The 27,708-nt window shown below is 45.6% G+C and overlaps 1 protein-coding gene across 1 annotated transcript in view; it reads right to left on the reverse strand.

Annotated features, from left to right (window-relative positions):
* Positions 1-27,708, reverse strand: part of LOC124795490 (atrial natriuretic peptide receptor 1-like) — a 693,719-nt gene that overhangs the window by 246,060 nt on the left and 419,951 nt on the right. Inside the window, exon 3 of the mRNA XM_047259536.1 lies at positions 8,887-8,961. Within this exon, the coding sequence (XP_047115492.1) occupies positions 8,887-8,961 (75 nt within the window). The remainder of the gene's footprint in view (positions 1-8,886; positions 8,962-27,708) is intronic.

Consider the following 27,708-nt stretch of genomic DNA (forward strand, 5'->3'; position numbering starts at 1 on the left):
ATTCAGTGTTCCGAAACTGTTTCACTGCGGAAAATCGTAACACGGTCCCTGACTTCAGCCGTCGCACGGACGCCAAAATGGAAAATATTGAAATAAACGATATCGGAATTGAAAAACAACTGCTATCACTTAGTAGCGGAAAAGCATCCGGACCAGACGAGATACCCTTAAGATTCTACAGTGATTATGCTAAAGAACTTGCCCCTTTTCTATCAGCAATTTATCGTAGATCGCTGGAAGAACGTAAAGTACCTAGCGACTGGAAGAAAGCGCAGGTCGTTCCCATTTTCAAGAAGGGTCATAAATCAGATGCGAATAATTATAGGCCTATTTCGCTTACGTCAATCTGTTGTAGAATAATGGAACATGTTTTGTGTTCTCGTATTATGACGTTCTTAGATAATACAAATCTCCTTCATCATAACCAACATGGATTCCGCAAACAGAGATCATGTGAAACTCAACTCGCCCTATTTTCCCAAGAAATTCACAGTGCCGTAGACACTGGCGAGCAGATTGATGCCGTATTCCTGGACTTCAGGAAGGCATTTGATACGGTTCCGCACTTACGTTTAGTGAAAAAAAATACGAGCTTACGGAATATCGGACCAGGTTTGTGATTGGATTCAGGATTTCCTAGAAGAAAGAACACAACATGTCATTCTTAACGGTTCAAAATCTGCAGATGTAGAGGTAATTTCGGGAGTACCGCAGGGAAGCGTGATAGAACCTTTATTGTTTACAATATACATAAATGACTTAGTTGACAACATCGGTAGCTCCGTGAGGCTATTTGCAGATGACACGGTTGTCTACAAGAAAGTAGCAACATCAGAAGACTCGTACGTACTTCAGGAGGACCTGCAGAGGATTAATGCATGGTGCGACAGCTGGCAGCTTTCCCTAAACGTAGATAAATGTAATGTAATGCGCATACATAGGGACAGAAATCCATTCCAGTACGATTATGCCATAGGTGGTAAATCATTGGAAGCGGTAACGACCGTAAAATACTTAGGAGTTACTATCCGGAGCGATCTGAAGTGGAATGATCACATAAAACAAATAGTGGGAAAAGCAGGCGCCAGGTTGAGATTCATAGGAAGAATTCTAAGAAAATGTGACTCATCGACGAAAGAAGTAGCTTACAAAACGCTTGTTCGTCCGATTCTTGAGTATTGCTCATCAGTATGGGACCCTTACCAGGTTGGATTAATAGAAGAGATAGACATGATCCAGCAAAAAGCAGCGCGATTCGTCATGGGGACATTTAGTCAGCGCGAGAGCGTTACGGAGATGCTGAACAAGCTCCAGTGGCGGACACTTCAAGAAAGGCGTTACGCAATACGGAGAGGTTTATTATCGAAATTACGAGAGAGCACATTCCGGGAAGAGATGGGCAACATATTACTACCGCCCACATATATCTCGCGTAATGATCACAACGAAAAGATCCGAGAAATTAGAGCAAATACGGAGACTTACAAGCAGTCGTTCTTCCCACGCACAATTCGTGAATGGAACAGGGAAGGGGGGATCAGATAGTGGTACAATAAGTACCCTCCGCCACACACCGTAAGGTGGCTCGCGGAGTATAGATGTAGATGTAGATGTAGAACATGCCGTGGATAGATTGAAAAGGGCTGTTTATGGACGACGTGACCCACCAACCACTCTGAGGGATCTACGCCGAATCGCCGTTGAGGAGCGGGACAACGTGGGCCTACAGTGCCTTGATGAACTTGTGGATAGTATGCCACGACGAATACAGGCATGCATGAATGCAAGAGGATGTGCTACTGGGTATCAGAGGTACCGGTGTGTACAGCAATCTGGACCACCACCTCTGAAGGTCTCGCTGTATGATGGCATAACATGCAATGTGTGGTTTTCATGAACAATAAAAGGGGAGGAAATGATGTTTATGTTGGTCTCTGTTCCGGTTTTCTGTGCAGGTTCCGGAACTCTCGGAATCGAGGTGATGCAAAACTCTATTTGACGTGTGCAGCCGTGCTGATGTGAGTTGTTCTTCACTTATTCGTATCAAGTGTAAATGTTATGTGCAGTAATAATTAAAAAGCAGCAGAAGAACTTAATCGTCACGGCTGACAGTTTGCAGTGTTCGTGAAGACCACTTAGCTCCTCACTTTCAGATGATACACGACGACATTGTTACTCTCGGTACAAACGTGCTTTCATTATAAAGTTCTTGGTCAGAGTAGTCAATAGGTAGAGACTGGCCGTAACACATGAAGTCGTTGCATATCAAGGTGGATCTTCGATTCAAGTCCAGTACAGTGTCTGTTTTGCGCTCATTTAACCGGCCACAGAACGATAATTACCATAACGTATGATATGACCATCTGTAGGAACGTATAATTGTGATTAGAAACTACAACTTGTTAAATACATATGAAAATGGCTAAATGTAAGTAAATGTGATTCAGTTTTTTTTCCGGTTAGTGGCTCTTTCATAAAATCTCCGCATGCGCCCCTCAATAAGCAAAAGGCATTAAAAATCAGATTGAAATAAATCAAGAAGCTCTCATGCCACTTTTCGCAAGTTAATCAATTAGGCAGCTGCGTTATTCCATACTGGTAAATGTGGCATAAAGTGAGCATAATCAAGAGCAGAAGACCGTAGTTACTACTTTTTTGGCTACTTAAGTATCTAAAACAGGCTCTAAAGACCTTGATTACTTCCCGATACTGTAAGAAACTTGAAACAATGGCAGCAGTTATGACCATGGACAATTGATTCTCTTTTACAAGAGAATTGTTGCGTAGCTTATCTGAAACGCCACACTCAGCAGCTGAGCCGCAGAACTTCGCAGACCGCCAGCTCCTGTCAGCACTTCTCTCCCATTCACAGACGCGCCCCTGCATGCGCTGCATGTCTTCTAAAGAGCAGAGGACGTACCAGCTGAACTGTTCTTTGAGCCGAAATCGAGGCGTGCGAGGATAGCTTACTGTAAGAACGGTACTTGCAGAAGCCTGCTTTTTATGGATCAAAACTTTCATAAGATTCTCGATAATGTACTGTAGTTATCTTCCATTTTCGGAATAATAAGCCTCTGACGAAGAAATCGAACCGAGTGATTGGAAAAAAATACAGGTCAGTCTTATCTACAAAAAGGGTAACCGAAGTAATCTACAAAACTGTTGTCCACTGTCAATGACGTCTCTGTGTTACAAAGGGTGTCACACCCACGAGTCGTCAGGCGCATTTTATCTTGTGTTTCCGCAGACATTTGCAATTTAGTTCTTGCAATATACAGTTGGAGTCAGCACAAACAAATACTGCTCACCTCGTCTTCCATGCGAAGCCTGGCGTCGTAGGAAAGCACTCGTTTTTCCCTTTACAAACGAAATGCCTCTAAAGTGGAATTTGACGTGCCAGTTCAACAGAGCGGTCCAAAATGAGTCAGTGACGTCTCTGTATTACAACGAGTGTCTCTCCCATGAGTCGTCAGGCGCATATTATCTTGTGTTTCGGCAGACATTTGCAATTTAGTTTTTTGAATATACAGCTGGAGTCATCGCAAACAAATGATGCTCACCACGTCCTCCATATGAAGCTTGGCACGTAGGAAAGCATTCGTTTCTCCGTTTACAAACGAAATGCCTTTAAAGTGGAATTTGACGTGCCAGTTCAACAGATCGGTCAAAAACGAGTCTAGTGCGATATTCCTTCTATCTATATGCGTCATTAACAGGACAGTAAAACACGAAGAACAGCCAGTGCTGCAGCAGCGGCTGAGCAACACGCTTCTTCATGACGGAAGCAGTCAGCGCTGAACATGGCGGTGCAGTCATTGCTGAAGTACTGGCCGTGCTTCGTGTTTTTCTGTCCTGTTAATGATGCATATCGATAAAAGGAATATCGCACTAGACTAATTTGGGACTGCTCTGTTGGCACATCAAATTCCACTTTAAAAGGAAACAAACGACGCTTTCCGTTGCCCCCGGGCGTCGTATAAACGTGATGAGCAGGTTTCGTTTGGGCTGACGCCAGCTCTAAGTTGCAAAAAGGAAATTGCAAATACCTGCAGAAACACCAGAGAAACTGCGCCTGATGACTCACGGGACAGACATTAGGTATACCAGAACAAATTCTGAGTTCATATACGAGGTGCGTTCAAGTTCTAAGGTGATGACTCACGGGACAGACATTAGGTATACCAGAACAAATTCTGAGTTCATATACGAGGTGCGTTCAAGTTCTAAGGCCTCCGATTTTTTTTCTCCGGACTGGAAAGAGATAGAAACATGCGCATTGTTTTAAAATGAGGCTGCGTTCATTGTCAATACGTCCCAGAGATGGCAGCACCGTACGGCAGATGGAATTTTACCGTCAGCGGCGAGAATGAGAACTGTTTTAAATACTTAAAATGGCGACGTTTTCCTTACTTGAACAGCGTCCAATCATTCGTTTTCTGAATTTGCGTGGTGCGAAACCAATTGAAATTCATCGACAGTTGAAGAAGACATGTGGTGATGGAGTTATGGATGTGTCGAAAGTGCGTTCGTGAGTGCGACAGTTTAATGAAGGCAGAACATAGTGTGACAACAAACCGAAACAACCTCGGGCTCACACAAGCCGGCCTGAAGACATGATCGAGAAAGTGGAGAGAATTGTTTTGGGGGATCGCCGAATGACTGTTGAACAGATCGCCTCCAGAGTTGGCATTTCTGTGGGTTCTGTGCACACAATCCTGCATGACGACCTGAAAATGCGAAAAGTGTCATCCAGGTGCGTGCCACGAATGCTGACGGACGACCACACGGCTGCCTGTGTGGCATGTTGCCAAGCAATGTTGAAACACAACGACAGCATGAATGGGACTTTCTTTTCGTCGGTTGTGACAATGGATGAGACGTGGATGCCATTTTTCAATCCAGAAACAAAGCGCCAGTCAGCTCAATGGAAGCACACAGATTCACCGCCACCAAAAAAATTTCGCGTAACCGCCAGTGCTGAAAAAATGATGGTGTCCATGTTCTGGAACAGCGAGGGCGTAATCCTTACCCATTGCGTTCCAAAGGGCACTACGGTAACAGGTGCATCCTACGAAAATGTTTTGAAGAACAAATTCCTTCCTGCACTGCAACAAAAATGTCCGTGAAGGGCTGCGCGTGTGCTGTTTCACCAAGACAACGCACCCGCACATCGAGCTAACGTTACGCAACAGTTTCTTCGTGTTAACAACTTTGAAGTGATTCCTCATGCTCCCTACTCACCTGACCTGGCTCCTAGTGACTTTTGGCTTTTTCCAACAATGAAAGACACTCTCCGTGGCCGCACATTCACCAGCCGTGCTGCTATTGCCTCAGCGATTTTCCAGTGGTCAAAACAGACTCCTAAAGAAGCCTTCGCCGCTGCCATGGAATCATGGCGTCAGCGTTGTGAAAAATATGTCCGTCTGCAGGGCGATTACGTCGAGAAGTAACGCCAGTTTCATCGATTTCGGGTGAGTAGTTAATTAGAAAAAAAATCGGAGGCCTTAGAACTTGAATGCACCTCGTATAATGAGCTATTTCGACGGAATGACTTCATTCATGCTAACTAGTAAGGATTTCGAAAGTGTCGATGTTTCGTAATCCAGCTCGGTGTCTTGGATGGAGGGCTCTCGACAGAAGTTAGTCCAGGCTCGACACAGGGAAGCGTGTTGTCAGCATTGTGCTAATGACTTGGTGGAAAATATTAACAGCAGCATCAGACATTTCACGGATGGTGTCATAATGAAGTGCTATCTGACGAAGCCCCATAAATATTCAGTTTCATCTTGATAGGATTTCAAATTGGTGGGAAGATTGACAACTTGTTTTAAATGTACAGAGATGTAAAACAATCAACTTCACACAAAAATTGGTATTACATGACTACAAAATCAATGATTCAAAATTAGAATCAGTCAGCTCATACAAAAACCTGGAGGTACCAATTTGTACAGATACGAACCGGAATCTTGACATAGGCTCAGTCGGTGGTAAGCTGGGTGCAAGACGTCGGTTCATTCGCAAGATACCAGGAAAGTTGTGTCAGTCTGCAGAGGAAACTGCTTACAACCCGCTTGAGCGTCCCAGCTTAGAATATTGCCCAACTGTATGGGACCCGTATCAGACAGGACTAACACGTGATATTTATCGTACACAAAGAAGGGCTGCACGAATGCTCACACGTTTGTTTGCCTCATGTGAGAGCGTCTCGAGGACTGTGAAACACTTCAACTGGCAGCCTTTTGAAGATACATGCAAAATATCCCTCGAAAGCGAACTTACGAAATTTCAAGAATCAGTAGTATGTGAAGAATCCACAAATATTCTTCAACTTCCTACGCATTGCTCCCGAACAACGGTGAAGACAAATTTAGACTAATTACAGCACGCACCACATACGGGATTCGATCATGTGGTACCACATTACTTAGCCTGTGCCATGCACTTCTGTGGATTGAAAAGTATGTAAGATTTGCAGAATTTACGTTACAGCCACTACCAAAACGAAACGACTGTTAGAAACGAAGGGGAATGAAGACTTAAATAAATACATTTATTTCGGTTTTATAAAAACTAATTTGAAACATGGTTGTAACTCTCAATTGGAGCGAAAAAAGTCTCAAAGGAGTGCATGTTTTACGGAGGGTTAACTGGGGTAATCCCGGAGATATGGACTACTGGATGAGATGGCCAGCTCGCAAGTTTCCAAGTAAACCTCTTGAACACGCCACCGGCGATCTTGTATCAACGTGGCGAACTGCTTCAATGTGAAAATTTTCTTTCCACCTCCAATAAACGTTCTCCACACCAGCGTCATGTTGCGTAGCCTCACTTGTGTGTAGTATTAGTTCAGTCACGTAGCTTACGACCAAAAATATTTTTTTTTTTCAGGCAACTGTCAACAGGACTGACATACTTGGAGAAATTCCAGGTATACTTCGTGCTCTCTTACAGTACCTTTATCTACTACCTGCCCGACCCTTAGCTGAGTTGTCTGCGCGTCTGACTGACAAGCAGCGGCCCCGGTTTCGATTCCCGGCCGAGCCGGAGATTTTCTCCGCTCGGGGACTGACTGTTGTGTGGTATTCATCATCACCTCGTCATCATCGACACGGAAGATACCCAATGTGGCGTCAACTGAAAAGACTTGCAACTCTGCTACCGAACTTCCCCAAGTGGGGACTCCCGGTCATCAATGCTATACAATCATTATTACTACTAGCTTAGATTATGGATCATCTTCGCAGAGGAAGAATATCCATTGTGAGAACTCCAAAGGCATATATGCTGTTTAACTAGGAAAGTAACAATGACGTATATGGTTCAAATGGCTCTGAGCAATATGGGACTCAACTGCTGTGGTCATCAGTCCCCTAGAACTTAGAACTACTTAAACCTAACTAACCTAAGGACATCACACACATCCATGCCCGAGGCAGGATTCGAACCTGCGACCGTAGCAGTCACACGGTTCCTGACTGCGCGCCTAGAACCGCGAGACCACCGCGGCCGGCGAATGACGTATAGTTTTCTGGTTTAATAGCATGTATGCCATGTGAAGTTCTCACAACAGATACCTTTTCCACTGTGAAGATGCTCCATAATCGAAACCGTTTGAGAATAAATGTATTGTAAGACAGCACAGAGTGTATTATGCATTTCTCGGTTAGACGCCTACAGCAACTGTAGCAGCTGTTCACTTCTAAGCGGGCATATCAAATATTATATAGGCTTTGTAAGCATTGTAATTGGTGCATATTCACCAGCAAGCTAAATGCGTTTTGTTAAATGAATTACTTCATCCTGATCAAGTGTTCAGCGGTGTAAATGTAAACAAGGCGAAACTCAAACATGTAGCCAGTAATTTCATACTAAACTCATTAGTGAAACAACTTCGCCCGCAAACAAGCTTCACACGGAGGTCTGAGGAATAGCAAGTGCGGAGACCCTGATAACACGGGGCTCCATCGATAACAATAAAAAGTGGACATTACAATGTTTTCCCTGTTCCAACAACAAACAAGTGAGATCTTCATCAGCAGAACTTAATGTTGTACAAAATAAATCAGTAAGGGATAACTTCAACTATTTTTAAAACTACTACATATATCCAAATAAAGTTGTTAACAAAGTAGTAAGTAAAGAGTCAAATCCTTAACTGTGTGTATGACGGTTTTCGTGGGTAATCAGAACTATAAAATCTTCACTGTTTCTTGTCGCGAAAGAACGCAGCGTAAACGCGACCTCTTGGAAAGGCTGCTCTGTCTAATGAAGTGTTACCTGATATTTGCAATATCGTGGTAGTAATTTACATATGGACTGATTGTCGTGTAAAGCAGTGATCTCTGCTGGCGTCTTACTGTAATCACTTTGTTTAGTCAATGACTGTGCTGAGATGAGACTGAGGAGCTGTGAGGCTGTTATTTTATGCGGGTCGCATTCAAATCAGACGGAACGCAATTCCGGTCGTTCGGGAACTTGAGTGCGATAGTAGATTCTGCACACAGCACTGGAGTCACGTACTGAGGGAATCCCAGAAGAGAACGAAGCCTTTGTGATGCAACACAAAGATACTGAAAATTATGTGGGCTGATAAGATTGAATCGGCGAAGAAAGCAACTGACTGTAGGAAGGGGCAGGATAATAGCAGAAGTGTTAAGACATCAGGAAGTAACTTCAAAGACTCTGAAAGCTTGCTGTACAAGGCAAAAACTGTAGGGAAAGATAGAGACCGGAATATTTCCAAGAAATAATTGAGGACGTTGAGCAGAAGTGCTGTTCTGAGATGATGAGATTGGCGCACGAGAGGACGTCACGACAGAACCCATCAAATCAGTCAGCAGACAACAGGGGAAAAAATATTTAAGCTTTTTGCTGGATACTCACCGAGGACTCGTTCTTCCATTTGTGCAGGCGACCCAGGATTCCGGAGGAGACCGACAGCTGGCCCTCGGACGGCGGCTGCGGCACACAGAAAGACACACATCAGCACCAGAACTAGAGCCGAGCACCACCAGCTGCTTCGCCCCGGCTGGGGCGGCGTGCTTCTCCCTCTGCAAGCGCATCGTTCCCCAGAAAGCACATAACACACAATTTTTTTCCATTCCATTGGCGCAAGGTGGTGCAGCCACCGGTTTTTAATTAATTGCAATCAAGACTGTTTCAATTCTGAAACACGTAGCGTACAATATGACGGAAACTGAAAAACAAATATACTAAATCTACTAGTATGAAACTTAGCCATTTACTTGAGGAAGAAGCTTTTGAGAAGCATTGTGTGGTAGTGAAACATGGACTGTGGGAAAACCAGAAGAAAATCGAAGCAGGCTATGAAATTATCACAGTCTGGCCGTACATTAAGAACGCGATGCGCTGCTACCAGTGTGATCGTTTCAAGCACTCTCGAATGTCTTGTACACAGCCAGCCAAATGTGTAGCCTGTGGTAGGGATGGGCACGAGGGCGATTGTCCGCCTCCTTCTCCCTGGCGGCCATGCCGACTCCTCTCGGGACTGTCCCGTGTATCTTGATGAGCGGGCTGTCGAAGAAATGCGGATAAAGGAAGAAGTGCCTTATCCAGTAGCTCGCAAGTTATTGGCTAGTCGCAAATCCAGCGTTCTCCAGTCTGGTACTTATAGTTCTGTTCTTGCTACCTGTCGCTCCATGGAGGACATGGCAACGCAGGCGCGCGACGTCAAATTCAACACTGAGGTTGTGAAATCGCCCAGTATCAAGGTAGCATCGCCATTCCCCTGTGCAACAAGCCGTCAGACTCTTGCCTCAAGGGGCGAAGCCATCAGCTACACATCCAGTAGGCAGGAAAGGACAGGAGGAGTATTCCCGTGAAGAGTTCCTCCATCCCTCCAGTCAAACAACACCCAAATCTTCCCGTATCCGGAAAGGCTCGGAGAAGTCCACTAAAGCGAAATGGTCTTCTCCTTCGCCACGTGATACTTTAGCCTTGCCGGCCTCCGTGTTGTCGGTGCGAACCATCAACCGTTTTTCAGCGGTGGACTCCACAGACCGACCGCACAAGCAAGGCGATGCTTCTGTGGGTCCCATGTAGCAGGATGCTCCTGCTTCTATGCCATGTAGTAGCTGGCTGTTAGTAGGCAGCCGCCGAGGTGACACCCCTACATCTTTTCCTCATCATGACTCTCCTCCAATGGAATATTCGTGCCCTTCGATGCCACAAAGAGGATTTACGACTCCTTTTAGCAACGCAGCGTCCCCTTGTGCTCTGCCTTCAGGAAACGAAATTGCACCCTCTCGACCACTTTGAGCTTTGAAATTCCCCCTGTAGTCTGGATTCCATCCCATGGGGGCGTCATGCTGCTCATACGGGATGGCATTCATAGACAACCCATCTCCCTGACTACCCATTTTCAAGCTGTTGCAGTTCGCCTTTTCCTTCCTCACTTGACTTTTTCCCTCTGTACCATTTACGTCCCTCCATCATTCGATGTCATCAGGGCAGACTTCCTTCAGCTTATTGGGCAGCTACCTCCCCTATTTTTGCTACTCGGTTACTTCAAGGCCGTGTCCTATGTGAGCGACAGAAGAGAACGACAGCGATCGACTTCTGGATACGCGACACTCCAGCGACAGGCAGCAACAGGCGAAAAGCTTGGGTGTCCTGAGTACGAGCGACCATGTCGCGCTACAAGACGGCTGCTTGGAGGCAACCTGCTGTTTCTATAAAACGGCGTCCATAACCTGTAGAAATACTGTAGCTCAAGAGTAAGGCTACAGAATTAGGTTTACTTAAAAAAAAAATAAACAGAAAAGGAATGCTGTGCATGAAATTTACGAACGGGGGAATTGTAAGCATGCTGTTTAGGTTTTTATGTTACTAACGTCACCTAGCGCTCTGTATGAAAATCACTGGCTGTGCTGTGTGCAGTCTGTGGTTGGTTGCATTGTTGTTCGCCACTGTAGTGTTGGGCAGCTGGCTGTTAACAGCGCGTAGCGTTGCGCAGTTGGTGAGCCGCCAGCAGTGGTGGATGTGGGGACAGAGATGGCAGAATTTTGAGAGCGGATGATCTGGACAGAGACAGTAAATTTGTAAGACTGGATATCATGAACATATATATATGTATATATATATGTACAGGGTGAGTCACCTAACGTTACCGCTGGATATATTTAGTAAACCACATCAAATACTGACGAACCGATTCCACAGACCGAACGTGAGGAGAGGGGCTAGTGTAATTGTTTAATACAAACCATACAAAAATGCACGGAAGTATGTTTTTTAACACAAACCTACGGTTTTTTAAATGGAACCACATGTTAGCACATCTGAACATATAAACAAATACGTAATCAGTGCCGTTTGTTGCATTGTAAAATGTTAATTTCATCCGGAGATATTGTAACCTAAAGTTGACGCTTGAAACCTCCGACGTTCAGTTGCGTGTTGTAACAAACACGAGCCACGGTCGGCGAGCAGCATCTGCAGGGACATGTTTACGATGACGTCCGTGTTCACGAGTGTGGCTGTAGTGCACTGTTGTGGTTTGGTCTAGCTGTCGCGGTGCCCGCATGTAGCGCTTGCTGCTATTGTTATTCTGCATTCGTCTCCACACGCAGTACACCGTGTTACCAGACGTCTGTGATAGTGTAGTGTTGTAGGAAATGTGACCATGGTGTATTCGAACTCTGAAAAGCCGGAGATGATACTCATCTGTGGCGAGTGTCGACGAAATGCAGCTGAAGCCTGTAGGGTGTATGCAGAACGGTACCCGGACAGAGAACATCTATTGGCCTCACATGTCGGGACACACTCTATTCCACTCCGTAATTGAAAACGGAAACCACGTGTGTACGTGTACCTCACCCCTCATGGTAATGTACATGTGCGTCAGTGAAAAAGACCAATAAAGAACGGTTAGCATGTGGACGTAATGTGCTGTTCCAGTCTCTTCTGTACCTAAGGTCCATCACCGTTCCCTTTGGATCCCTACGTAATTCGGTGCTCTCCGATACACACGATCGAACAGAGGAGGAGTGGTACTAAAGCGTCAACTTTAGGTTACAATGTCTCCGGATGTAATTAACATTTTACAATGCAACAAACGGCACTGATTACTTATTTGTTTATATGTTCAGATGTGCTAACAAAACTAACGGGGTTCCATTTAAAAAAACGTAGGTTTGTGTTAAAAAACATACTTCCGTGCATTTTTTTATGGTTTGTATTAACCAATTACACTAGCCCCTCTCCTCACGTTCGGTCTGTGGAATCGATTCGTCATTATTTGATGTGGTTTACGAAATATATCCAGTGGTAATGTTAGGTGACTCACCCTATATATATATATATATATATATATATATATATATATATATATATATATAATAACTTTTGAACACTATTAAGGTAAATACATTGTTTGTTCTCTATCAAAATCTTTCATTTCCTAACTATGCCTCTCAGTAGTTAGTGCCTTCAGTAGTTAGAATCTTTTATTTAGCTGGCAGTAGTGGCGCTCGCTGTATTGCCGTAGTTCGAATAACGAAGATTTTTGTGAGGTAAGTGATTTGTGAAAGGTATAGGTTTAATGTTAGTCAGGGCCATTCTTTTGTAGGGATTATTGAAAGTCAGATTCCGTTGCGCTAAAAATATTGTGTGTCAGTTTAAGCACAGTCATGTATAATTTTTCTAAGGGGACATTTCAGAACCTCCATGGAGAATTTCGTAAATATCATCAACTACAAAGATCACCAGACAAATTCTTCGAAAAGACGTGAATGAGCAGAGGAGCATTCCACTATCTCATCAATAAATTAAATACGAGTGTTTTTTTACATGTTTAACAACTTTTAACAACCGATAAATGCGGAGGAATGACTACGACATGTCTAACTGTGCTAAATACAAACATAAGTACACAGACTGACATTTATGCACAGTGGTTAGGTGTGGTTTATAGTTATCGTATACAGTTCGTGATAATGAAAAAGGAAAAGGTCCTGGGTTCGATTCCGGGCCTTTCTAGTACTTTTACTGACTCAGTTACAATTCTGTATACTAAGTTTTATGTATACTGTTTACACTGCATCGCTAAGTATATTTTTAAGGTCTTGCCAAAGAACTTGATCTTCACACCTATCCCAGTATATCACACACATTTAATTCCTAATAAATTACAGAGAACCATGAAATTTTACAGATATTTGATGTTGCGAACGTAATTCATCAGCAGTCAATGTTAAGGCCAAGCGTTTCTATTACTCTGAATAGTCTGTAGAAGTAAAGCTTACAAAATTTATGAAAAGAAAGTCAAGCGTTTTGTTTATAATGATTTGTCTAAAAGTATGAAATAAAATATTATTAGGGAAACGTTTGGTGCACCTCATTTTCTCTTCATTATTTCAAGCGTCATTCAAAGGCACGTATAACGTTTCTCTGATCTATTAATTTATTTTACAGAAATAATTTCATATAATATTTGACTGATTTCTTTCATTTTTTAATTTCAAGTTTTATTCAGAAAGCATGACCTTACTGACTCCTCATTTGCCTTCCTAACATACTTGACTCGAAGGAAGACTTTTTAACATTTAAATACTGCACCAATATATCTTATTATGTGCAAAATAGCTAGGTCTTGAAGAGATGAAACTTTCGACACTTCATTTACATCGCTTGGGAACAGCTATCCGTGAAATATTTCAACTTTTCATCAGCTTAGTAATTAAGTTTTCCTTAATTACCCTGATTACTTTCAAGCAGTTAAATATTTTCATGCCAAACTGGACTTCATGCTGGTCACTTTGATACCCTGTTTACCTGTTTCTCTCCCTTTGTTTGGTTAGGAAAATTTCGACAAAACCTCATAGTGTAAGTTACAGGGAGTCTTGTTTTCGCTTTGCTCGCGCGTTAACAAAAACGTATCGAGTGTTAATCATATGACAAAATAGTCCTTTCTGCGTGCTGTCATTTCCTAAATTCGTCATTTCGACATCTTGAACCTTCATTCCCAAAACGCAGGAAAGGTTCGGACGCGCCGCTAGCGACCCGTCCGCGGATATAACAACCAATATATAAGAATGAAAAGAGATATCATTCCGGTCTCAACTTTAAATACAATTTAGATATATTGGTTACATTTCATATGCAGTAATATATGGCCTTAGACGAACTATACGGAAGACTACACAATGTGATTTTACCTCTGCAAATTCTTAAAAATTTCTTGCAGCTATGTATTCAAATTCCTGCAGCACGGTAACTATGACGAATAACGAAAATAAATTCAGACCTTTATCGTTTAAAGATATCAAGCTATAGGTTGATGAAGAATCAAATTTTTTCACCGAATAGTTTTCTTAAAATCGGATGTTGAGTAATTCACAGCTGCCGTCGCATCCGCTCCACTGCTTTGCCGAGAAGACGCGTGTGGACGCGCGTGCAGCAGCCACAAGATCCAAACACGTTTGAATTCAAACATCGCCAGCTGCAGCGAGAAACAGGCAGCGACACAGATGTCGCTCACGTAGGACACTTCCGTAACTACACTTGTGGTTGTGTTTTGTCGCCTGGATGCCTATTCTGTATGTTTAGGCCATTGTCCCGATCGTTTCATCAAAAGCAAGGGGCCGCTGATCCGCGCATGCGCACTGCATCGCGCACAGCGCCACGAACACAAAGCGGCTAGCAGACGACACAAACGCACTATTCTTCAAAGTACCAAAAATTGCGTTTACGTTGCCATAACGCATGGCGCCGCATTCCATCGAGCTGACGTGCCCGCCTTCATCGCTCTTGCCTACCCCTTAACAATATCAGGCGCAGGATATCTATTTCCATGATTCGCACCTGAAATACACTCCTGGAAATTGAAATAAGAACACCATGAATTCATTGTCCCAGGAAGGGGAAACTTTATTGACACATTCCTGGGGTCAGATACATCACATGATCACACTGACAGAACCACAGGCACATAGACACAGGCAACAGAGCATGCACAATGTCGGCACTAGTACAGTGTATATCCACCTTTTGCAGCAATGCAGGCTGCTATTCTCCCATGGAGACGATCGTAGAGATGCTGGATGTAGTCCTGTGGAACGGCTTGCCATGCCATTTCCACCTGGCGCCTCAGTTGGACCAGCGTTCGTGCTGGACGTGCAGACCGCGTGAGACGACGCTTCATCCAGTCCCAAACATGCTCAATGGGGGCAGATCCGGAGATCTTGCTGGCCAGGGTAGTTGACTTACACCTTCTAGAGCACGTTGGGTGGCACGGGATACATGCGGACGTGCATTGTCCTGTTGGAACAGCAAGTTCCCTTGCCGGTCTAGGAATGGTAGAACGATGGGTTCGATGACGGTTTGGATGTACCGTGCACTATTCAGTGTCCCCTCGACGATCACCAGTGGTGTACGGCCAGTGTAGGAGATCGCTCCCCACACCATGATGCCGGGTGTTGGCCCTGTGTGCCTCGGTCGTATGCAGTCCTGATTGTGGCGCTCACCTGCACGGCGCCAAACACGCATACGACCATCATTGGCACCAAGGCAGAAGCGACTCTCATCGCTGAAGACGACACGTCTCCATTCGTCCCTCCATTCACGCCTGTCGCGACACCACTGGAGGCGGGCTGTACGATGTTGGGGCGTGAGCGGAAGACGGCCTAACGGTGTGCGGGACCGTAGCCCAGCTTCATGGAGACGGTTGCGAATGGTCCTCGCCGATACCCCAGGAGCAACAGTGTCCCTAATTTGCTGGGAAGTGGCGGTGCGGTCCCCTACGGCACTGCGTAGGATCCTACGGTCTTGGCGTGCATCCGTGCGTCGCTGCGGTCCAGTCCCAGGTCGACGGGCACGTGCACCTTCCGCCGACCACTGGCGACAACATCGATGTACTGTGGAGACCTCACGCCCCACGTGTTGAGCAATTCGGCGGTACGTCCACCCGGCCTCTCGCATGCCCACTATACGCCCTCGCTCAAAGTCCGTCAACTGCACATACGGTTCACGTCCACGCTGTCGCGGCATGCTACCAGTGTTAAAGACTGCGATGGAGCTCCGTGTGCCACGGCAAACTGGCTGACACTGACGGCGGCGGTGCACAAATGCTGCGCAGCTAGCGCCATTCGACGGCCAACACCACGGTTCCTGGTGTGTCCGCTGTGCCGTGCGTGTGATCATTGCTTGTACAGCCCTCTCGCAGTGTCCGGAGCAAGTATGGTGGGTCTGACACACCGGTGTCAATGTGTTCTTTTTCCCATTTCCGGGAGTGTATATAGAAATTTTTACAGTTTCCCTGACCGCATGTTTCCATGCATGCATCATAACGATAGCGTATTTGACTGTATTCTTCAGATTGTTGTAAAAGCCGCATTATGCCATCTTATTCTCATTCACACTGAAATCGTGTTTTGGATTTTACGTTTAGGAAAATGAGTTAGAAATAGCGTGTAGTACCACATTGTACTAATACATCTCTAAAAACACCCGAAAAATCGATTCTGAGAGTTTCAAAGAGTAAGAAGACCTACAGAATGTGGTTATAACTCGCTCCTAGAGATCCAAATGGTTAAGTAGCCCACTTACCTATATGATACGTGAATGATTGGGGTCTTAAAAACATAATTGAAAAAAAAAAACGCATTTTCGAGAGCTCCTGCAGTTCGTCGAAGTTTATAACATGCATGTCATGAATGAAAATGTTTCGTATAAGGTGCTACAGTCTAAAAATAATACGGCGGATATCTTTTCATCCCTGTCTTCTGTTGTTGAGGATTCGATCGCAGATAAATACTTGTGACAAGCAAGATTATGAAGATGACTGCTGCTAGTTACATTCCCAGTAATTTAAGTTGTGCTCTTATATTCCTATATAATCGCATACTCGGAAATCGCTACATATTCGGAAAAAATGGTGAATTAGTTCTGACAAAAAAAAATATAAAGGTCAGTGTCGGTTGTTTCATTAACTATTTCGTTTTTTAAACACAGAAATCACGAAATCATTACTGAGGAAGCGCAATGTTACATATAAGTAATAACGAATGTTGAAGAAAAAACTTACACGAATACCAATGTCTCAGAACGTGTTGCATATATGAACAGGGCAAAAAAATTTGCACCCATCCGTGCGCGAACCCGTGTCCTTTCGAATCGCATTCCCGCGTCCTAAACACTTTTTTTTAAAATCTCATTTTGTTCTATATTGTTCGTTGACTTTGTTCGTGGCGGACGTCTGATAGCACTCGTTCAGGTTGTTCGTTGATCCTTGTACTCAGTTTTTTATTACAGAGGGTAGCTGAACCCCCTGACCGAACACGCTGAGCTACCGTGACGGCTGCCACTTGCCCACTTGGCCACGCCAAACAACACAAACGTGGCGCTCTATTCTCATACTATTGCGTAGAGGAACGTAGGCTGAACTCCTTGCCAAACGGTGCTGCGTAAGTCATAAATGCATGACAGTTTGGAAAGTTTCCAATATGAGGTTTCACATAATTGCTTTCCATTGTTACTTGAAAATTGTAAACATGTTTCGATAATTACTAGCTAAAACATTTGTGGGAAAAAGTACACAAAATAACTAGTAACGTCGGTTCACACTCATGTAATGTATGTAAGCAGAGCCGATGCCTTAATATTTAATGATATTTAAATTCTTATTTGCATTAAAGTAACACGGATTTTGAGAGAATATTGACCGAAAACGTTTTTTTTACGTAATCATTCACAGTAACAACCCACCCTAACCTTATTTCTAACAAAGGAAAATAGTCTATTATGAATTCACTTTCCAACTGGATGCATCCCCTTGTGGTTCTTTAGTAACTCAATCACTAAATCCGGAGCGAAAACCGCTAAATATGTTTAAAATAACAAATTATAGGTGTACATAAACCACAGCTCACCTCACAAATCGACAGGGCCACACCGAAATCCAGAACCTGTCGGTAGAGTTGTCGTAAAATCGGTGGGAGGACGGTTCGGTAACAGGTCTCAGAAGCGTACTGAATAGGATATTTCGATAAAGAACCGAAAATTACGTCACTACCAGACTAACCTACTACACCGATCGGTATGAACGATACAGAACAGGACCCCTGAAGCAGTTGTCCGCTGTCGCTCACGTAGGACACGGCCTAATGCGTATCATACCCTTAGGGCTTCAAATGGTTCAAATGGCTCTAAGCACTATGGGACTTAACATCTGAGGTCATCAGTCCTCTAGACTAAGAACTACTTAATCCTAACTAACCTAAGGGCATCGCACACATCCACGCCCAAGGCAGGAATCGAACTTGCGACGATAGCAGCAGCGCGGTTCCGGACTGAAGCGCCTAGAACAGCTCGGCCACAGTGCTTTGGAGTTCTCCCAGGACCTGTCAGAGAGGTGCCCTCTTGGCTGACCTTCTTAATCAACTTAACCTCTTCTGCCTTAGCACTCGAGCACCCACTTTCCTTTCGACTCCTCACGCGCCTATTCCCATTTGGACCTAGCCATCTGCACTCCCCAGCTTGCCCATCGTCTTGAGTGGTCCGCTCTTTCTCACACCTACGTGAGCAACCATTTCCCGTGTGCTATCCGTGTGCTGACTCCTGCCCCATCCACGTGCACGCCCAAATGGCAGCTTACTAAGGCTAACTCGCAGCTTTACTCCTCCCTGGCAACCTTCGAAGAACAAGATTTCCCCATTTGTGATGACCAGGTGGAATATCTCACAAACGTTATCCTTAGTGCTGCAGAACGTTCCATTCCTCACACTTCTTCTTTACCATGTCGTGTCCCAATCCATTGGTGGACTGAGGCATGCCACGAAGCAATTCGCGCACGGAGACGTGCTCTCCGCGTTTTTAACCAACATCCTACGATGGCAAACTGCATTCATTATAAACGGATCCGTACACAGTGTCGTCGCGTTCTTCGGGATAGCAAAAGAGCTAGCTGGATTTCATAGTTCTTTTAAAAATTCCACCCCTTCCTCTGTCGTATGGACGAACCACGGATGGCTCTGTGGGACCAAGGACCATTCCCCAATTTCCAGCCTGACATTAGCAGACGGTGTCATCGTGGACCCTATTGCTATCTCCAACACCTTTGGCCGTCATTTTGCGGAAGTTTCGAGCTCTTCTCACTATCAACCTGCCTTCCTCCATCGGAAACGAGTGGAGGAGGGTCGGGGGATACCGTTCTCTTCTCCGAATCGTGAGTGCTACAACGCAGCCTTTACTATGAGGAAGTTAGATCATGCTCTCTGTTCATCCCGATCCTCCGCCCCAGGGCCAGACGCTATCCACATTCAGACGTTCCAGCACCTTTCACTTGCGGGCAAGCGCTTTCTGCTTAACACGAATAACCGCATCTGGGCAGAGGGCACATTCCCGGACGGCACCCGGAAGGCACCGTCGTACCCATGTCTAAGCCTGGTAAGGACAAAAACCTTCCTTCTAGCTACCGCCCCATCTCTCTTACCAGCTGCGTTTACACGGTGATGGAATGTATGATTCATGCCCGGCTGGTATGGTGGCTTGAGTCTCGCAATTTATTGGCGAATGCACCGTGTGGATTTCGAGAGCGACGTTTTACAGTTGACCATATCGTTACCTTGTCCATCCATGTCATTGATTTTCTGCGGAAATCCCAGACTGTGGCCGTCCTTTTCGCCAATGGTCCTCCCTTCACAGGAACAAGCTCCAGCTTATTAAGGCTCTCCCGGTGATGTACGTTGCAAGCAGTACTCTGAGACGAAGTGGTTGGCGCAGGAGAGGAATTTGTGGTGGGCTGCATCAGACCAGTGAAAAGAATGATGACTCAAAAAAATTCTGCGAAAGAACTGGCTCACACCACACTCACTCAACCTTTTCTTGAGTCTTGTTAGCCAACCTGGGAGAATAATCACGCTGGACTAATTGTAGAGGTACAGCAGATTCAACGAAAAGCGGCGCGTTTCGGGACGGAGTAGCTTATTAAGCGCGAGAGCCTTATGGAGAAGTTCAGTAAGTGCTAGTGGCAGACGCTAGAAGAACTGCGTCGTCCGTCGCGGGGAAGTTTGTTGTTGGAATTTCGAGAGCGTAGGTTCCAAGAAGAGTCGGGGAGCAGGACTAGCGAAAGGGCATCGGGAAAGTTCGATACAATAGATCTCAGGCTTAGCGACAGCCTTCTTGCACGAAACAGGGAAGATTGGAAAGCGGGAGGGATGTGAGATTGGTTCCAGAAGTCGGTCACTCATGGTTCACTGGCTTGTGGAGTGCACATGTGGATTTTAAGGGAGGGAGGAGGGCGAGGAGAGAAGAGGGATTTTTTCGTGATGTGCTCTTCGAAGTAACCTCCCAGCTAGTCGCCTTAGCTGACACGAGGGAACCACAGAACTCCTGACTCAGGATAACCCGGCAGGAATTTGAACCCCATTGAACCTTGATGCGAGGCTAACGCCTTAACAACTGCGCCACTACTTTCGACGCAAAGTGTGTGTGTATATATATGCAGATCAATACAATAATTTAGTACAGTCTTCTCGGGGTATTCACTTTTAGTTTTCCACCAGTGTACTACGAAGTTTCATCACGCATTTACGTACTGAAGATGCTGCCATTAGTTTGAGTAAGCTTCACACTAGCTATACCAAGGCATTTTGCGCAACGCACATTGCCAAGGCGGGCTTACTTTGTGGTGTCACCGCCAGACACCACACTTGCTAGGTGGTAGATTAAATCGGCCGCGGTCCATTTAGTACATGTCGGACCCGCGTGTCGCCACTGTGTGATCGCAGACCTAGCGCCACCACAAGGCAGGTCTCGTGATACGAACAAGCACTCGCCCCAGTTGTACGGACGACCTAGCTAGCGACTAGATGTACGAAGCCTTTCTCTCTCATTAGCCGAGAGACAGAATAGCCTTCAGCTGAGTTAATGGCTACGAACTAGCAAGGCGCCATTAGCCTTACAGTGATTGTAATTAAAGTCTCCTGTGTATAGTTAGGAGCGATGTACCACAATGATTGATTAAAGATAAGTATTAATCCAGCTACGTACTTTTCTTCATAGCATTAATTACGTAGCCTGTTCCAGTACTTCACGCCCGTCTGCGTTAGTCTAGCGTGCATTTTCAGCCATCTCGATCTACAAGGTGTTGGCCCAGCTGCCGACACATCACATGGCGACGAGTCTACAAAGGATCTTGTGTTTTACTTTGCCCTAATTTATTTGTGTCATGGCTTCGCCACATTCTCCAGATGTACTGTCCGAATTTTATCGCTTGCAGAATCAGCAGACGCAGGCGTTATTGGAGGCCCTTGGACAGCTCGTCCAGGGTCAACGTGCCATTCAAACCGATGCGGCCACCACCGCTTCACCGCTACCGCAGCCACAACCTGCCATTGCATCACCATTTCGAAGTTTTGATGAAACCCACGAGACTTGGCGGGAATGGTCCCGCCAGTTTGCCTTCCACCTCGCCGCCTACAGAATTCAAGGTAATGAGCGGCAGCCGTTTTTGCTTTCTTGTGTCGGTGTGCCCACCTACCGTGTGATAGTGAAATTGTTTCCCCGACGCGACGTAGCAACTCTGTCCTACGAGGAAATTTTGTCTGCTTTAGATGCCTATTTCAAAGAAACAGTTAATGTGGTTGCAAAACGGTATACGTTTTTTCGTACAAAACGTACGGCCGGTCAAACTAATAGGGAGTGGGTAGCAACATTGCAAGGACTTACTAGGGACTGTGCCTTTGACTGTGACTGTGGTCTTTCTTATTCAGATACAATGGTACGTGATGCAATTGCACAGAACGTTTCTGATGTTCGCATACGGGAGCACATTTTGAAACTAGTTAATCCCTCCCTTCAACAAGTGATAGACATAGTGGATAGACAAGACACACTTGACTGTGCTCAGGACTCTTTTGAAACTTCGCCAGCAGTGTGTAACATTAACCGGCCCGCCGGGCGAGCTGCGCGGCCCGGTCAACTGCCATCGCACAAACAAACGCAGCTGCCGCCGCGCTCTAAGCCACGTGTGCCGCGCCAGCCCACAAACGCAGTGAAATCATGCCCGCGGTGTGCTACTAGACATTCGCGTGAACATTGCCCGTCACGCCCAGCTATTTGCTTTTTCTGTAATAGGAAAGGACATGTTCAAAGAGTTTGCCAGAAAAAGCTCCGATCAGACAATCACAATCATTCCAGGCCCTTTGCTTCGCGCCGGAATCGAACCAAGGCCACTCAGGATCGTGGACCTTCGCCCATGGACATTCATGTAGTTAATTCCGATTCGTCCAGTGCCACTTTCTCTAACAGTGACTGTGTTCATCCCACAAAAACTGTGCGTCGACGTCGCCGGACATCACGTCCATTAGCAAGTGATTCTGTACCAGTGTCTATTCAAATTGCACAAAACAGTCGCTCTTGTCGTCAGCAGGACAATAAACTTTTTGTGGACTTAGACTTTGAAGGCAAAGTTATACCATTCCAGCTCGATCCCGGAGCTGCAGTTTCATTGCTCAATCACGACACGTACAAACAACTGGGCGCACCTCCGTTGCGTGCCGCAAATGTTCAGTTAAAAAGTTATTCCGGACAGACAATACCTGTGTTAGGACAGTGCACTCTTTTTGCAACATATAAGGGACAAACAAAACTTGTGTCATTTTACGTTCTTCGTTCTTCTTCTGCAGTGAACTTGTTTGGCTTAGATTTATTTCAGTTGTTTAACATGTCTATTGTAAATAAGGTCCTATCAGTGAATCAAACTGTGCCCACAGACAGTGGTTCTAGTGTATGTGAAGAATTTGCAGACATTTTAGCACCAGGCTTAGGTTGCGCTAAAAACTATGAAGCACATTTGGACTGAAGGTCAACGCGCAACCGCAATTTTTCAGAGCGCGCAATATTCCTCACGCATTGCGTCATGAGGTCGCAAGAACATTCCACGATTTAGAATCACAAGGTGTGAGTGAATGTGCGCAATGCCTCTTCTCTTTCAGCTCCGCTTCATCGCGTACGCCGTAAAGGTGTTCCGTTCGTCTAGACGACGGAATGCGAACGCGCCTTTCGCCAGTTGAAATCGGCGTTGCTTTCTCATACTTGCCTCACGCCTTTCGATCCCCGGACACCCCTTTTGTTGATGGTAGATGCATCGGATTTCGGGATCGGTGCTGTCCTTGCGCACAAAGTTGGCTCGCATGATCGCCCTACTGCCTTTGCGTCCAAATTGCTCTCGTCTGCGCAAAGAAATTACTCGCAGATAAAGAAAGAAGCTTTGGCTCTCGTGTTTGGTGTTACTAAGTTCCATGATTTCTTGTATGGTCGTCATTTTACCATCATCACAGACCACAAACCTTTGACATCGCTTTTTCATCCGAACAAGCCTGTACCTCCGCGTACAGCGCAGAAATTCATTCGCTGGTCTATTTTCCTCTCGCAGTACCGCTACGATATCTTGTATCGGTCCACTGCTAAGCACGGAAACGCTGATGCGTTGTCCCGTTTGCCTGTTGCTGAGGATAAAGCATTCGATTCTTCCGAACTTGCTTGCATGTTCATTGATTCGGATACCGATGAAGTGGTCGAATCGTTTCCGATTGATTTTCGTCGTGTAGCTACAGCCACAGCTGCTGACCCTGTCCTTGCTACTGTTTTGCGTTTTGTTGCTACGCACTGGCCTTTGTCAAGTCTCGGATCGCGGATCCGTTGGTTCGCCGATTTTTGCTCACAAGGAGAGACTTTTTGTTCGACGTGGTGTTTTGTTGTTGCTTTCTGATAATGATCAGTCCAGAGTCGTGGTCCCACGTTCGTTACAGTCCTCTGTTTTACGGCTTCTTCACCAAGGACATTGGGGTATAGTGCGAACGAAACAACTTGCTCGTCAGCACTGTACTTGGTTCGGAATCGATGCTGCGATTACGAATATGTGCTCTTCTTGCATGGCGTGTGCCGAACAACAATCCGCACCACCGCAGAAAGTCTTTGCATGGCCAAAAGCCACTTCCCCTTGGCAACGCTTGCACATTGATTTTGCTGGTCCATTCTGGAATGCTCGATGGTTGGTTCTGGTCGACGCCTTCAGTAATTTTCCTTTTGTTGTCCGGATGTCTTCCACGACGTCCTCCGCCACCATCCAAGCGTTGTCTGCTATCTTTTGCATTGAAGGTCTTCCGCAGACTATTGTTTCCGACAATGGCCCACAATTCATGTCCACAGAATTTCAGTCATTCTGCCAGGCCAATGGCATTCAACATCTGACATCCGCGCTGTTTTCGCCTCAGTCAAACGGTGCCGCTGAACGATTGGTCCCGACTTTCAGGTCACAGATGTTGAAATTGAAAGAGTCGCATTCTCGGGAGGACGCGTTGTTGCTCTTTTTGTCCTCGTATCGCTCTCAGCCCCGCGATGGTCGCTCGCCGGCTGAGTTGCTCCATGGTCGTCCTCATCGCACCTTGATGTCTTTGCTGCATCCGCCGCATCGGGTTCCTGTGCAGCGGCAGACTCCTGCCTTTGCTCCAGGCGACGTTGTATACTATCGCAACTATCGAGGTTCACGGCGTTGGCTCGCAGGGCGCATTCTTCGCTGCCTCGGCCGCGCGATGTATTTGGTTTTGGGGGCCTCTGGTGAGGTGCGTCGGCATCTCAATCAGCTGCGCCTCTGTCGTCGCACGGGTTCTGCCGCTCCCCGTCTGCTTTCAGCGACGGTGCCGTCCGGTCAGCGCCCTGGGGACCCATCTACTGGCTCACCTCATCCCCAGGTGTTACCGACGATGCCTTCCATTTTGCCCCATGGCGACGCGCCGCAGCAGCAGCCGCCGCCACCGCCGGTACTCCCGCCGGCGCCGCCCGCATTCGACGCTTCGCTGCAGTCGCCAAGCGCCTCCCAGGGTCACGTGCCGCCGATCGCTTACCGTGACCAGCTGTCCTCCGCCATGGAACTCCCGCCCGCTCCGGACCACATGACGTCATCGCGCGTCGGCTACCCCGACGCAATGGAGGTCGACCCTTCGGCCCCTCCTGTTTCTTTACGGGCGCATACACCGCATGTTGACGTGCACCCTGGACTAGGTTTTCAGGCGTTTCCTAGCTCCCCTCGGACCGAATGGCCGGGTGCGGGTGGCACAGCCTCGCCTGTTGTTAGGCTCCCCACCTCATCGCATACGTCAACATGGGGTCCTCCCCACGGCGGGCGGAAGCCTTATCTCACGACCGTTCGCCGATTTGCGGGGGAGGAGTGTGGTGTCACCGCCAGACACCACACTTGCTAGGTGGTAGATTAAATCGGCCGCAGTCCATTTAGTACATGTCGGACCCGCGTGTCGCCACTGTGTGATCGCAGACCTAGCGCCACCACAAGGCAGGTCTCGTGATACGAACAAGCACTCGCCCCAGTTGTACGGACGACCTAGCTAGCGACTAGATGTACGAAGCCTTTCTCTCTCATTAGCCGAGAGACAGAATAGCCTTCAGCTGAGTTAATGGCTACGAACTAGCAAGGCGCCATTAGCCTTACAGTGATTGTAATTAAAGTCTCCTGTGTATAGTTAGGAGCGATGTACCACAATGATTGATTAAAGATAAGTATTAATCCAGCTACGTACTTTTCTTCGTAGCATTAATTACGTAGCCTGTTCCAGTACTTCACGCCCGTCTGCGTTAGTCTAGCGTGCATTTTCAGCCATCTCGATCTACAAGGTGTTGGCCCAGCTGCCGACACATCATACTTTATTCCTACCCTAATAAAAGTTTAAGAAAAACGGAATTCGTTGATTTTTGTTGACTTATATTAACAACATAATTACTAAAGAGGACCTGATGCGTTACTAAGGTCCAGAACATGCAAATACTTGTAGCACTCTCTTACGAACATAAACACACTTGCAATAACGTGTATTAGCAAGTGGAGGGTGGGGTTGTTGGTACTTTGTGCCCGCCCTAAAAAGAAGAGTTAAAAATGCAAATTTCGTTAACTGTTGTTGACTTTTACTCACAACATCCTTTTTAAACAGGTACTAATATGTACTTAGGATCCTGAAGCTGAAAATATTGAATTGACAGTCAATGTTGAAAGTGACATCTGCTACTAACACTTAAAGTTTTGGATTAAGTTTCACTGAAAAGTTTAAAACATTTATGGAATCATGTAGAAGAGATTATTAAAAACAATAAATGTTTTTTTCAGAATTTCAAAATATAAGGTAATTGATTATATTGAAATATTTTCAGAAGATGGGCATAAAGTACCCTCCCTCTCCAACCCCCCCCCCCCCCCGCCCCACACACACACCACCCTCTTGGTATTATTTTTCTTGTTTGAAGGTTGATTAATTTTAGTCGCCATTGGCTGTTATGTGAGCTGATGGGTTAGGGTGCGGTTAAGTCTACTAACATTCTGTAGTTAAAGAAAAGTGTTGGAGGCCACAGGCAGCATTTGAAAATACTAATAGTAAAATTCTTTGCATGCAAAATAATTGACTAGACATACACAGTGCCTGAACAGAACATCTTACTTAGCGATGGTCAACAGCATTTACAAATTTTACAAAATGCGTAACACTGTGCAGCCTGTGATATTGTTATTTATTCATCAATGGGAGAAAGATTATCACAGATATATCACATGTCACACATGCTGTCATATAGGTTACGGCTGCCGTTGTTGATCGTTTAGAACCGAAAGCGGTAGCATAATAAATAACAACATCACAGACCGAGCAGTGCTATGCATTTTGTAAAATATGTCATTAGCAATGCAGTTTGCTTTCAGCAGCACCTAGATAATTCAGGTGCAAGTCTGATACCACGGAACGAATTGAAAAGTTGTTCTTTCTTATTTGGAGCAGCTGAAGACGACGCATGTATAAACTGGAAAGGAAAGAAACGGAAGAGTAAAAATGGGCAGGGCTCCTTTTTGTGCACTAGTCATTGTTTCCAAAAGTAAGATTCTGATATGTCAGGGTTCCAATCTTCTACTGGTATTTACTACGCGTTTTAGCAATTACAATGATAAACGAATTTTAAATTCTAAAACCATGCAAAATTTTTCGGTGTTAACTGGGGAAGACAGGAAGACCAATGAGTGCACCTGTTAACAAACTGAAGTACAAACACAAGTCCACTGGACAGGAAAGGTAAATAGGTGGTCGAGGAGAAAGGATTTTCTTTGCTGAATTCCGGCATATAAGAAGAGAGGGAGATGACAAACTAATTGACGCTGGGTAGATGACATCAGAAAACACGCACGAGGAATACGAATGAGTGCAGGCAGCTAAATAACGTAATGCTTGGGGAAGACCCGGAGATTCCTGCCCATTCAGCGGATTCAGACGCCAGCTGGTAGCGTTGATAACTGTCGTTTTACCGTCATAAATATCATCGGACGTCCAAGAAACGGTTGTAGCACTCCGATAAACGGACGATGAGCAATTTCGTACACACTATACAACACAGTTGCGTGCGATGCTCGAGATAAGAATCGAACCAGTGCCATAGCATACAGAATGACGTGTGTGTATTTGATTCGAAAGCTCAATATCTTTTTCAAGTTTTTTGGCGCACATTGCTGTTTGATAAGGCGCTGGTTCAGGAATCTGTGGTGAGTACGGGATTTATCGGCATTCCATTCAGGAACAAACACACGTGTAAACGATTCGTACTGAATGTGTACAAGGAACCTCTTTACGTTCACTTTAGATGGAGCTTCACCCCAAATCTGTTGCTTAAACTCATGAGAAGAAAGCAAGAAAATAA

The sequence above is a fragment of the Schistocerca piceifrons genome, chromosome 4 (assembly GCF_021461385.2).
Source record: "Schistocerca piceifrons isolate TAMUIC-IGC-003096 chromosome 4, iqSchPice1.1, whole genome shotgun sequence".
NCBI classification, from domain to species: Eukaryota; Metazoa; Arthropoda; class Insecta; order Orthoptera; family Acrididae; genus Schistocerca; species Schistocerca piceifrons.